The following is a 14752-nucleotide window of genomic DNA, read 5'->3' on the forward strand; positions in this document are numbered from 1 at the left end:
AATTTTATTGCATAGTTATAATGACAGCATTGGCGTTTGTATATTTAAAGTAGATAACTATAGTAATTATTTAGAACATATGATAATTAAATCTTTATATGACTGACATTATATTTTAAAGCATTGACGATATAATCCTAATTAGAAACACTATTTTATTAGTCATAAACTGATTTCCATGAATTACACGTATAATATGATATCTGCTGCACCTATTTTAGTTACCTTTAATAGCCGGGTATATCTCACTCGCGATATACACACATAGCACTTTAGTAATCTCTACTTAAAACAATTTTAGACCGCTCCGTTATGCACGCGCCGTCCAGCTTGCATGCATTTAACGGTGGTCTCGATTTGATATGCATTGACCGAATTTACTCTCCGTTCGATGATCCGATTCGAGTGGCACTCTTAACAATTGAATTTAATTACATTTTGTAATACTCTGCTTATTTCAACCTTTGCAAAGAGCAGATGATTTTAGACTAATTAAAAAGTCTTGGAAGTTTTAATTAAAATTTACAAATATCAACGACTTATACAAAGTATTACGGACTTGTTATGCAAACTTTTATCCAATTCATAGTAGCTAAAACATTTTTTTTTTCTCAAGAATACAAGATGTGTATGAATATATTTATGGTTCTCTACCCTTTTTTACTAACAGAACACCAGAAATATCTGTCAATTACAGGATTTAGACTTTTTAAGCAATAAGTAGACTTTTTTTAGTTTTACAAATTATAATAAAAAATAAAATAAAAATGTAATTAATATTAAAAAGAGAGTCACTATACAAGAAAAATACTTCTCTTTTAACTGTATATGATATGGATCAGGTAATGCGTATTTGATAAATATTACCATATAACTTATATTTGACATTTTTTTTAAATAGCACTTGATTTCACTTCCACCGGTACCATTAAAGATAAGAAATAAATAATCATAGATACTGTGTTCTTAATCAAGGATTATGGGCGCTCAATAGGAAACGTACAAATGCTAGCGGAAGTTGCTCCACTTGATTAGTGGGTTACCGCCTGTCTAAGTAAGGCTGGGTCACTCACGGGTCGTCCACGCGTCGCATACGGACGAAGAGTTATTCCGTGCGGGGCTAGCGGAACATAACTGCACAACTATTAATGATCAACAGACGAACGTTATAAACGGTTTATTACCAAGTGATGGACATGCAATTTTTCTTAGATAACTGTATATTCATGTTTATACTGTAAATAAAACTGTAATTAATTAATTATATTTAATACTTAATTAAAAGAACCAGTTCTTAATTATAATATCTGTGCGAATTATTTTTTTATGAAATGAGTTCGTTGAAATATTTTTCACATGTGGTAGTGACAGATAAATTGTTCAGTGCAATCGATGCTTTAGCGCAATTGCGTTGTTTACCAAAATATTGCTAGAATTTGTTCCATTGTATTTATTTTAATTATGAAATTGGTATACTTTAGGAACGAGTAATCATCATATTACACCAAAATATGATGAAACGCTAGTTCAACTATTAAAAGAACTTTACTAAATGAATCAAATAAATTAACAGCATGATACCGTGAGCTCAAATTAATCGTGAGATTTAATCAAACTTCGAATAAAATATAACTGTACTGGCGCTTTCTTGTTTCAAAAATTCATATAAATGTCAATAAATTACTTTCTTTTATTTTGATCCGGTTAACTTTCTCCCATTTCGATTAATGAATTTTTATTCATATTGATACATGTATGGGATAAAATAGAGAACTTAGGTCAAGTATGCGGTTATTATTGCTTTTAGTATGTATGCCATCACGGCTTATATAAGCTCATTATTTTCATCTCATTTCTTCCATTCCTGTTTATGTGAGTATCGTAACGTACGTTTGACTAGTTATTTTATTACATTGTTTGTTAAGTGAATGGCAAATTTTATTGTTTTTATATTAGTATCTGATGTTTTTATTGGTATTTTTCTCAATATTAACTGAATGCAGGTATTTTTTATATAAAAAATAAATAATGTTGGTTTTACAATGCAAAACTTAATGAAACACATAAGCACAGACATTACAAACGCAGTTAGTGAACTATATCTTTGTACGTTTCGTAATTGAATGCACGAACAAAGCTACGTTTACGTCAGAAAAGATTTTCATTTTTGAGGAAACTCGGCAAACCTTACGAATTCTTAGTATCTTTCCTTTATAGAATGCCTTTTATTCTTAAAATAGCCTCTCCAGTATACTTCAACATTGAAGAGTATCGTAACTCGGAGAAATAAAATTTTTTGTATATTAATATAAGTACATATAATGATTTGTCTTAAAAAGTGTTTAAGAATTTATGCTTTATAGTTAAAAATGTAATAGGCATTTGTTCACCATTCAAAATTCATCACGCAACATGTAGAAATGGCTAATATATAATAGCCATATGTCCGCCCGTTGTACCTCATCATATGGAACTATCGTTAAGTTTTGTTTGTAATGTATTGGTGGTATACAAGAAATTATAAAATAAAAAATAAATATATCCATATAGAGATATATTTCATATAGAGAGTGTTACCCTTTACATAAGGTTTAAAACACTGCCTCCACAGATTTCAGGTACCTAATTATTAAAATTAAACGTCACTATTATAGAAATGCCGCTTATGCAAGCTTGAGGGCAAACCGAGAAAGTAAAGGGCCACCTTCTAAACATACCGTGCTTTCTCTTGCCTCCAATGACCCCGGCGATGATATAGCAACTTGATGTTCTCTTATAAAATGTAGAAAAGTTGAATATTATTGTACAGAAAGTTAGGAAAGTATAATTTTATTATAGTAAAATTTATATTATGAGTCATAGGATACTCATCCCAATTACCTGTCCGATAGTTATGGTATAGTATACGGGTATGCGACCCCGGCTTCCCTATTACTGTCTACGGCTATTACTGTCCTATCCCTTACCCTCTGAGCGGTAATATCCTACATTTCCTATTCCCCACATCAACTTACCAATCTTCCTTTTCACACCACCTATCCTTCTCTTTCCCCATTCCTACCCTCTCCGCTAATCTAACGTCTGCCGCGCGGATGGATGCGTGGCTAGGGGCAAGCCTAGTCATTAGCGTGCCACTCTGCCCTGGGACCGGGTGACCCATAATTAGGCCAGCCCTTACCCTGGCATGCGGGGCTCTGCTGGGGTGGACAAACCTTTCCCTTGCTATCTCGTGGGAACGTATGGATAAAAATAAATTAAATAACCAAAATAGCGGCGATATGGTTCGCCACCCATCACGTCTCGTTTCTCGCGGGGGCGAAAACTGGCCCATTGAGAGCCGCTTCGCTACGTTGAATGTAAGAGGAGGAATGGATGGTAAGGTAGATGAAGTATGTCAGATGATGGATGAAAGATTCATAGATATTCTATGCGTGAACGAAACTAAGAGGAAGGGATGTGACACCACAGTTCATGATCCCTACACAGCATACTGATCGGGAGTCCCCCAAACCAACCGAGGCTGTCAGGGAGTTGGTGTGATTCTTTCCACCCGAATGGTTGAAAGTGTAATGGAGCATGAATGTGTAAGCCCAAGACTCCTCTGGAACAGGCTAAAAGTCGGACTGACTTACTTTTTTATCCTTGGGGTCTATGCACCGACAGAGCTGCGTGGAGGTGGGTCATCAAAATCCCAACAAGAGGGAGAGGAATTTTGGGATAGCATGAGAGATGTCTTGAATAAGTGCGGAGAAAATGAACGGATCATGATGTTAAGGGACTTTAATGGGTACGATTGGGGAGGAGAGAGTGAATGACAATGGGAGAAGCCTGCTTGAAGTATGCTTGGAATGGAATCTTTGCGTGGCCAACACAATGTTTGACCACAAAAAGATCAATTTGTATACAAGAGATGAGGGTGAGTCTAGAAGTATGATTGATTTTGTAATAGTGGATGAAAGACTGAGGAAGAAAGTGCTAGACACTCGGGCATACCGCAGTGTAGGCCTCGACACAGACCACTTCTTGGTCGTAGCCCGAATGCGTGGTCTCTTTAAACGGTGGCGACACCGAAGGGCCGAGCCTACGAGTGTTTTGGACAGAGTGAAATTGGAAAACCTACAAGAAAAGTAAAAGAATGACGAATATGTAGAGAAACTGAAAGAAAGTTTTAAAGGCATAGAAGAGAATAGGTGCGATTGTAGATTTGTGGGATACATTTAAGAAAGGGGTCGTGAATGTTGCTATTGGGGTATGTGGGGTAGCTAAAAGAAGGAAAGGAAGAAAGAACTATAAGTGTGGATAGATAAAGATGTACAAAAGGCTGTGCAAGAAGAGAAGAAAGCGTGGTTGGATTGGGTAGCGACAAAAGCTAACCAAAAAGTTCAAAAGGCAACGGATGACGAGATAAAGAAAGCAAGAACGATGTATAAAAGATTGAAATTAACGGCGAAAGAAGTTGTGTCTAGAAAGAAAGAAGAACGAAAAGATGATTTTAATAGAAGGCTCACTGAAGATTTCCAGTCAAACATCAAGTTTTTCTGGAAATCCATCAAAACTGCCAGAGGAAAAACATCTACATCGGAACTGAGTACAATCAGGAGTCAAGATGGAAGCATTATAAAAGGAGAAGAATGTGTGTTAAAGAGATGGAAAGAGTATTCTGAAAGTTTGTTCAAAAGAGAGGAAGTGGCATACATCAACATACGGCACCTTCCATGGAAGAGAGCATAAATGGTGATGACAGTGAGATAAGCATGGATGAAATAGTGAAAGCGTTGAAAAGTATGAGATTAGGTAAGGCTGCGGGGTATGACAGGATTACCGTCGAAATGTTGAAGGCTAGGCATGGCACAGTGGCTAGCCAGCTGTACCGCCTTTTCAATTTGTGCTGGCGAAATGGGCAAGTACCGGTAAAGTAATCGTCCCATTGTACAAGGGAAAAGGGTCACGGCAGGACTGCATAAATTACCGCTGTATAAGCCTATTCAGCGTCGTCGATAAATTGTATGAAAAAGTATTTGAGAGGGTTGTGCATGAAACAGACGATAAAGTATGGGATGCACAAGCGGGATTTAGAAAAGGAATGGGATGTACGGATCAGGTCTTTTCTTTGCGGTGCATAGCCGAAAATTATTTGGCCAAAAATAAGTCTATTGTGCGTTCGTGAATTTAGAAATGGCCTATGATAGAGTGATGAGGAATGAATTGTGGTCAGCATTGTCCATGAATGGTGTGAGCAGTTTCCTCATACGAGCATTGCAATCTCTTTATAGACATTCTAGTGCTTGTGTGAGGATAAATGGAAAGCAGTGGAAAGAAGTGGTCTCTGCCTACCCCTACGGGAAATAGGCGTGATTATATGTATGTATGTATGTAAAATTTATAAATTTATTAGGACAATATTACGATGAGTATTTATAAAAGCTTTAATTAACTTGTATAAAAATATTTAATAATTTATGTTTAAACGCCTGACATAAGATACTGTATATACTAACTAATGTGACATAACAAGTAAAATAACTCTCTGAAAAACTATTATTTTATTTATATATAAATTCCCTGTTATAATTTTCTACGAAACTTTTGAATTTAAAATGAAAACCAGAAAACGCTCATAAGAAATAGCGATAGAGAAGCGAATTATTAATAAGTCGGTCAAATAAAAACAAAAGTCGCAATACGAGTTTTTCAAGACGGACAGGTCGAAGGCGCCGGAGACAGATCCCGTTTGCAATTTAAGATGACCTCAAAATTGTAGAAATATGAAACTATTTAGTACTACAAAACGATTTGCGTGATTTTTTAAACTATCACAAGTTTTGGTGTTATCTTCATCTCTTTCATTTACTTGCAACTTGTTTATGTAAAGAAAAATATGAGTATTCTTTCTTATTTCTAAAAAGTATTTCAGTATTTATTATTTTTATACTTTATTTTCTCATGTTTGTTACTTCACTAAAATTAATTCTTATCTTCTTCAAAGAAAATATTAGATTTGGATATATCTTAAAGTTCATAGTGAATGAAACGTATTATTGTAGTTCTTTGTAATTCAATTGACCCAAATGTAACTAATTTTTCTTAAGACCTTGTTATTGTACCTATTGTTACTAATCAAGCAATATTTTTACAAAAAATTTATCAATATTTTCATATGCACATGACTCGTATCGAAATTTTAATATTTTTTGCTAGAATTATATAAAGAATATTTAATTTTATAAAACAAAACTTGTATCCGAAAAAGATAAAATTACGCCGTTTTGTTCGTTATGTCCTTAATTTGGATCAACAAACCATCGTAAAATTAAATCCTTACACTCATGAAACACGTCAGTCAAAAAATAAATTACCGTACAACCTGGCGGTCGTTGGCCTGCTGTTTAAAATAACATGCTCACTTATAAAATCAGATCCACAACGCAGTTTGTGCAAATATACTAACTAATGTCTCAAGCCTCGACATGTCTGTTAAAATTATATGCACAATAAAAATAGAAATCCTGAAATTAGCAAGTAATAGACAACGATATAAATTAGGTACGGTATGTAAGATACATCATTTCCTACGCAACTACTTTTTATAAATTAAAAATATTACTTAATTCTATAACTATAATTTATTTTTAGATATCAATCAAACCTGTTGTCTGTGAGTTTATTCAATCGCTAGAGAAAGTAGTATGAAGCTTAAAGGGCGTCTGGGCGACGTCTTGTCTCGTCTGCACTCTCGGTCCGTTACCATTTCTTACCGTTATTGAATTCTAATATCATTCACCTGTCTGCACTGAAGTAATTTTCTAAGACGTTGTGTAGAAGTCTATTATACTCATTCTTAAGCGTAACAATCCATGATTTGGTATTAATTTTCGCGTCTAGTAATCATGCTTGTTATATTGATAGAGAGTGCTTTTATTTGGTCCATTTGTATTTTATGTTATGTTGCTAAACTACTTAATAATATTATCAAAAAAAAATAACTTTCTGTCCTGATAATAACGTGTCTTTGTCGGAATGTCAGAAGTGTTTTTTGAAGTGAAACTTCTTTAGGCGCATGAGGATAAAAATTTTACGGATAAAACAGCAACGTTTTGATGAAACGGCAACATTTTTGTCGATGGTGCTAGAACGGAAATCTAAAGCTTTAGATTTGCATATTTATACAAATCTAAAGCTTTAGATTTTCGTTTATATTTATAAACCAGACTTAAAAATCAGTTTGCAAAAGAAGTTTCACTTCTGACATGTGTACTTTGTACGCACGCACTTTTTTATAATAATTTATATAATATATAATAGTAATATATATTAATAATAATATATTAAAATTATTAATTTCTATTTTCAGGTGTAAACTGACTAACTGATGATGCTGCGGCCAGACGAAAGTATCAGATAATCGGCCCGTCGCAACACATTATGGGTGCAAATATGGGCAAGAACTCGAGCCTGCTCGACGCGCTACCATCCACGCAGGGCACGCTCCACGTGGTCATGCTCGGTCTCGACTCCGCCGGCAAAACTACAGCGCTCTACAGGCTCAAGTTCGACCAGTATCTTAACACCGTCCCGACTATAGGTTTCAATTGTGAAAAGGTTAAAGGTACAATCGGAAAATCTAAAGGAGTCAATTTTCTCGTATGGGATGTAGGTGGACAAGAGAAACTCCGGCCCTTATGGAAATCATATACACGTTGCACGGATGGCATTATATTTGTTTTGGATTCCGTCGACATTGAGAGAATGGAAGAAGCTAAAATGGAGCTGATACGTACAGCTAAGTCCCCTGATAATGCAGGAGTACCAATTCTTGTACTAGCGAATAAACAAGATTTACCGGGAGCGAAGGAACCTCGCGAGTTAGAAAAGCTTCTGGGACTACACGAACTCGTGTCATCGCCTCACGGTTCGCGCGACGCACACTCATGGCATGTCCAACCGGCTTGTGCTATTACCGGCGAAGGTCTTCATGAAGGTCTTGAAGCATTATACGAAATGATACTCAAAAGAAGAAAACTGGCCAAATTACAAAAGAAACGTGTCAGATAAATGATTATAACTCGTTTGCCTAGTAATAGTCAATAGCAGTAGAAAAGTTAAATAATGCTCATGGTATGGACGTTTGATTAATAATGTCCTGGATTGAACACCAAATATTGTTTTACTATAGGTTTATAAAGTATCATGAAGATATTCCATCATAGTGTTGCTCAAATTTTTTTGAACATTTTGAGGTGATAGAATATTTTGATAATTGATTTAACCGCTAGATATTTTCTTTTGAAAATAGCTAAGGGATCAAACTTAACGCCTAATTTAATTTCAACTTTGCTATAATTGCAGAAACATGTGTGAATATATAATGTAAAATATACACCGACGTTTATTACTATATAACGAAATAACTATAAATTTTATCTAAATTCAAAACATCAATGACCCTATATTCTATAGTTTGTTTCATTTCATGAACAAAGGTGAAAAAAAAACTCCAAGGCCATTATTATGTATTTACTATACGATTACTAAACTATTTAAGAACTGAATACCAAAGTTAATTTCGTGTTTAAGAAACAGTGTACTGTGTCCGAAAACTATTTTATTCCGTCTGAATAAAACACATTGTTTAGACGTACGACTCATATGATGACTTGCGTTAGATCATAAGTAACACTTTTCCCTATGTCCTCACTGTTGTTTCATTCTGTCTTCTAAACTCTTGTATATAAACAAGCTGTAAATATATTTTAGGACTGCATTTACAATTATAGATATTTCTGTGCCCAAAACATCACATAAATAAATAAAGACAAGTTAAATTAAGCAGCAAACATATTAAAGCTATGAAAATCCTAAAGAAAAGATTCAGAAAGGAAATTCAGACCGCAATATAGAGTACACAACAAACTGTCATATAAATGTTTACTGATAGAGGTAAATTAATTAGGTATTTATTTATTTACTTACTCAAATATATTACTAGTATAATATAACCAATGTATTGAATTAAATAAGCTTTTACCAGAATTTATGTTACTCACCCTGTAAATATGTAAATTCCAAGTAAATAGTTATTCGTTAATACCAGGAAACCAAACATTTATATGAGTAGATAGATTACTTTTTGTTGTTATATTTGTTTTATAAAAAAAAACATTAATGATATTGTAATGTATTGTGTTTTATGGTGATACGTAAATGTTATTTTTATTGAATCCCCGTAATAAAGTCTGTTTTGAATAAATTTGTTATTTTAATTAGGTTTTAAACCACATTCGTATAATTTCCGTAATTTACCTACGTGGCGACAAATTCGTTCTTACTATTTTTATCATTAAGGTTTAAACTTTCTAAGAAGACAGCGGGATTGTCATTTTCGGTCCAGTCCGTGAAGAGTGTTAAATATTCTAACTCAGCTTCTGTTAAAGATTTCTTTTTTTGCTCTTTCATATTATTTTCAATGCGTTGTGATTTATTACTATTCTTTGATGTTTTATATTTTATCGGTTTGTACGTATTTGCAGTACAAAATCCATAAGAACGAAGTAATTCTTGTTCTAATCTGTGAAATAATCGTAGTTCAGTGGCTGCATTGTTTGCTCTTCTAATTTTTAACTTCTCTGTATCCATACACTTAATTACAGCACGTCTCACAGCTTCACTCTTAATAGAATCTAATTTTTTGGAAATATCCATGTAAAAAAATTCTAAACTTCTCGCAATTGTTCGTAGGTCCATATTTAAAGGTTTTTCTAGAAGTACTCTTTCATAGCAGAACTGCAAGTGTATTGTTAACTTCAAGACATCTGTTGCAGCGACACATTTGTAAAACAGGCCATATAAAATTTTGAAAAACCTAGCTTCTAGGTGAGCACATTTTTGTTCTGAAAACAGTAAAACATCTTCAAAACGCTTTATAGAACTCGCAACATATGCAGAATCTTGAATAATAATATCTTGTAAAGATAATATTCCATCCTTTAATATTTTTATATAAGGTGACAAATGATGAACGTGTGTGTAATAATGAAGTTGTTGCGTCTCCATGGCATCAAAAACATCCATTAGATCCTTCGGTCGAGTAAAGTAAAGGGCAGGTTTAATAGGTACCCCATAACAAATTTGTTGCAGTCTTTCAAATATAACAGCGAAGTTGTCATCTTCACTAGAATTTATAAAATCAAAACCTTTGGCTTCAATTTCACAAGACCTGGCAAAGTCTCTGTTACTTAAACGCCAACTTGGTGGTGATAAATAGTACAAAAACCTACCATATTTTTGCTGTAGACCATATTTATATTCCAAACCAATTAATTTTGATATAATAGTAAATTTTTCTATCGCTACGTTCTGTAACTCCTGCACCTGCAGTTCAACTTGATTTTTTAATTTGTCCGATTTCGTTAAAATTGTCATAGACTTGTGATGGTTTTCAGATATAAATTTATCAAAACTTTTAACATGATCGGTTAATCTTCTTACAGCTAATTCAAATACACGCATTTCATTGCGGTAATTTGTATCGCTTTGTAAAAAGCAATCCTTTTTTATTCCAATTTCTTGTTTTATGTGTAATAATTTATTTAAAGACTCTTTTAAAGATTTAAAAACAGGAATATGAAGTCGTACAGGGCGTCCGTCTACACTACGGTAGAAATCTTCATCAATGTCATTAACAGTAATTAAGTCGTTTCTTGGGTCCTCGACATGTAATCGGTTTCTTAAATCAGCACTAATAATTTTATATTTTTTATAAATGTTTGTAGCTAATCGATGCCTGAATTGAATTTTGTTTTGCTTTTTTGAATATAGCTTAAAAGATAAAAGATTTTCAGCATTTTTTAAATTCCTTACTGGCAAAAACACTTCCCGTAGCGGATCATAATTTTCAACTGAGACATCAGATATATTTCTTTTATATTTCATTTTAGTTCCTAATGGCGACAATAAATTTTGTTTAGGTTTTTCCGATGATTTGTTAAAGAGTGTTCTTGACGTATCAGTCTTAATCATTATTGTTTTTGTTACCTCTATCCAACAAATATGAAAATAATTAAAAGTCGATGGACTTTGAATGAAAACACTAAAACTTAGGAATGACTCAATTTTTATAACCATCTAGATTTATAAATGAAAGCAATGTTTTTTTTATTATTGTACAATGTACACATTGTTCCGATAAAAGTTTTTTGAATAATTTTAATATGAGAAGAAGATACAAACAAGTTAACTAAATATAATAAGGTCTACGAGTAAAAATTATTTTAAAGATTGTTATATATGACGTTACGTTTGTTACATATTCAATGATTAATTTGATCATCGGACAAAATTAATCTTACAAAACCTTTGCAAAAAATTAAAAATGATAATTATGGCAAGACAGATTTTCGCGGCACCCACTCGAAAGCAGGCTTTACAAATTTGTAGTATTCAGCTAAATATGGTGTTGGATTCATTCCTTCACACCATTCTGTAAACATTAACAATCCATTTTGCTCCTCCGGTGTTATTTTAATTTGTTTAGGCTTTATACGTTCACCGCTTTGGAGCAGCGATTTTCGCTTTTCAGCAACTATTAATGCCATCCGACTTTTTTTATCTAAAAATTTAGAAAGAATAGGCCTCTTATATTTACAAGGTGGTAAAAATGCCTTATTCATGGCAGTTGTCATTTCTCGGAAAGCTCTTAGTTCACGTTGAGCTAAATAAGCATTTTTCATTGTTTTTAGGTCTTGGGTAAAGAAATCATGTTGAGCTTGTTTTACTATTTTAAAATCTAAAGAATCGAGAAGTAAATTATAGTCTTCGTACATGATTTCTAGAATTTTCATAGGATCTTGTAAGTTCTGATGACCTTCCTCACATTTACCGAAAATTTGTTCATATACGTACTCAATACAAATTTTCAATTTAAGGGTGCTAGGGCTAGCTATACTATCGTAAAAAGTCGTATTTAATATTCTAAAAAACTTTTCTTGTAAATGATTCTCATTGTAGGTCTCTCTAGCTATTTCGTTCTTTATAAAATCAATGTAATACTCAAAGTAATCAAGTTCCTGTTTAGTTGTTATTTTTAGTTGCTTTATACGATCTTGTAAAAGCCTGTAAGGGACATCAGTTTTAGAAAGATGTATTAAATACTCTCGGCTTTGCAATTCCATCGTTCTAAATAAGGAAATCATTTGTTGTGGACGCTTAAAGTATAAATAAGGTGGATATGGATTTTTTAATTCTTTTTTTGCTAGTTCTATCATTTTATCAATATCCATGGTCTCAACTAAGTCGTTATCGGTAACAAATTCTCCCGTCGAAAATTGTATTGAAGTTAATGTATGTTTCAAATTCTCATCGTATGTTTGGCGCCATGACAATGGAGCTACAAAAATTAAGTAGCTTCTATAAGTCTTTAAAATACTTCGAATAGCATCAAGTTTAAACAAGACATTGTTTAAAATTGTTAGTTTAGAAACGTAGCCCAAAAATTCAGAGCCTTTTGCAGTCAACTCGGCATATACTTTTTCTGCTTTTGAAACTTTAGCACAGGATATTTTGTAATCCTCTGTCAGGAATAATTGAAAATCTTTAATATGTTGTTTCAATTTAAATACAATTTCGTCATACTCTTTAGATTCGTCAACTATATTTTGTTCTATTTTCTTAATAAGATCACGTCTGTACCCTATTTGCTGTTGATTCATGGCATAGTTTCTAATATTATTAACATAGACTTTTATGTCATCAAAGCTTCGCAGTGGCCGACCTTCAATAACAGTGTAAAATTCTGGATGAATTTCGACGACTGCTCTTACGTCATCTACTGGTTCTTCAACAAAAAGTCTTTTTGAAATATCTCTAGTAGCAGCTATTCTAAGATTGTCTTTTAAATGTAGCGGCTGATATAACCTATTTTTGCTTATTAATTTTTCTTTACGATCGCTATATTTTATATATGAAAGTAATTGTTCAGACTTAGGTATACGGAATGGTCGAGTTTTGGTTAAAACCTTTTCCTCTCTGAGAGCATGTTTTCTATTAGAGAAATAGTGCTGAGTATTTGGCACGTAGCGACGGCGAAATATAATATCCAAAGTTTTAAGAGGAACCATTGATTTATGTTTTTCTTTTGAACACGACATTATAAGAATATTATACAAATAAATAATTTGTTTGTTGTTACTACAATTCTTTCAAAAATAAAATGCCACGACTTATTCTTTATGTCACTGTCACGAATAAAAAAGCAAACTTTGTAAAAACTCTGTACTGTTATATTTATTAAAACATGTAATACAAACGAAATGATTTGACAATTAATTTACAAATCATTAACTTTTTTCCTTATTGGTCTAAAAGACGATTTCAATCGCTTACTTAATTTATCAACATCTTTTAATATTTTGCTCGCATCTTCAGCTAGTTTTACTTCTTTCGCTTCATTTTCGTAAGTTTCTTTCTCGGTAGATTTTATAACATCTAAATCAAACGCTGATAAATCCAGCATTAAGCTATCATATTCTCTTTCAAGAGATAATGTCATATCTAACGAACTTAAATTTGCATCATTTGTAGCTATAACTTGTTCATATGCAAATTCCACATAATTATAAATTTGTAACACGGTCTCTGATGATACCAAATATTGGATTTTATCTTCTAATATCCGAAAAAATACATCTTTTAACTCGATTTCTCGCTGTTCATTCCAAAGTATTATTTTTTCAATGTTCTTTATCTAAAAATAAATAAAAAATTATTATTATTATATATTAGTTTTTACTATTAAAATATTTATATAGTACCATTTTGTTAAGACTATATTTACCTTTTCTTTAACATATTCAAGCTCTAGTCTAAGCAAACACTTTAAAAGCCCGAGAGACTTTAAGAATTTGTTTTTCTCTGTTTTTAACTCCTCGGTCACTAAAAGATAATTAAGATTTTGCTTCTCAAGCAAACCAAAAACGTCAAGTAATTGATCTGAAGTTTCAAAGTACAGGCGTGGAAGAGGTAAATTGTTTAAACGTTCTCGTATTAGATCTATATCAATTTTTACAAAAATGTCTGAATCCATACTGAGAATTTCAAATTGTTCCGGATTTAAATTAACATTATGTTTGTCTTGCCATAAAATAGGCGCTGCTTTGTATAGGAAATTTTTAAAGGACAACAATATTTGCAAGGTTTCATTGATATATTGTAATTTTGACTTTATAGTAGCCAACTCAAAATTTGCTTGTTTATTCTCTTCTGTTTCACTGGTCAACACCTTGGCTAAAGTATCGGATTTTTTCATAATAGCTATCGTTTTATTGTTATCATCTGCTAAAAACTTATCGAAACTGTGCTGATACTCTTCAAAATGCTTCGACGCTGTAAAGTATATTTTCCTTTCGGTTTCAATTTCCCTGGTTATTCTTAACATTTCGTCCATAAGAAATCCGTGAAGCGTTCGTTTTAAAGCTATTTGTCTAATATTTTGTTTATATTTACTAATTGACTTATTTATTTTAATGGGTCTACCTCCAACTAATGAAAAATATTGAGGATCCACATCCAAAACTGTTTTTACATTTTCATTGTTATTTTTACTGATAGGAGGTAATTTGACACCGCTAAAAGATTTTTTTTTACAATTTTTAACTAATTTCTTTTCCATATTCTTTCAGTACTTTGCTACACAGCTTAGAACCTCAACGTTACTATAGTTACTAACAAATAAATTTCTATTTCTATGGGCAACCGGTTT

General features: G+C 32.6%; 4 protein-coding genes across 4 annotated transcripts; 1 reads left to right on the forward strand and 3 right to left on the reverse strand.

Moving 5' to 3' along the window:
- Positions 1-7350: 7350 nt before the first annotated feature.
- LOC123660005 (ADP-ribosylation factor-like protein 4C) lies at positions 7351-9247 on the forward strand. Its single transcript, XM_045595148.1, has one exon. It carries the CDS (start codon positions 7423-7425, stop codon positions 8050-8052), a length of 630 nt encoding a protein of 209 aa, XP_045451104.1. The 5' UTR covers positions 7351-7422; the 3' UTR covers positions 8053-9247.
- A 53-nt stretch (positions 9248-9300) lies between these two features.
- On the reverse strand, positions 9301-11016 carry LOC123659891. Its single transcript, XM_045595053.1, has one exon. The coding sequence runs from the start codon at positions 11014-11016 to the stop codon at positions 9301-9303; it is 1716 nt and encodes a 571-aa protein (XP_045451009.1).
- A 359-nt stretch (positions 11017-11375) lies between these two features.
- Positions 11376-13142, reverse strand: LOC123659468. The gene has a single exon (XM_045594680.1). It carries the CDS (start codon positions 13140-13142, stop codon positions 11376-11378), a length of 1767 nt encoding a protein of 588 aa, XP_045450636.1.
- A 179-nt stretch (positions 13143-13321) lies between these two features.
- Positions 13322-14662, reverse strand: LOC123659892. The gene is made up of 2 exons (XM_045595054.1): positions 13829-14662; positions 13322-13699 (listed from the first exon to the last, which is right to left on the reverse strand). Exons 1-2 carry the CDS (start codon positions 14660-14662, stop codon positions 13322-13324), a joined length of 1212 nt encoding a protein of 403 aa, XP_045451010.1.
- Between the last annotated feature and the right edge of the window lie 90 nt (positions 14663-14752).

This window comes from Melitaea cinxia, chromosome 14, assembly GCF_905220565.1.
Source record: "Melitaea cinxia chromosome 14, ilMelCinx1.1, whole genome shotgun sequence".
Taxonomy (NCBI): Eukaryota; Metazoa; Arthropoda; class Insecta; order Lepidoptera; family Nymphalidae; genus Melitaea; species Melitaea cinxia.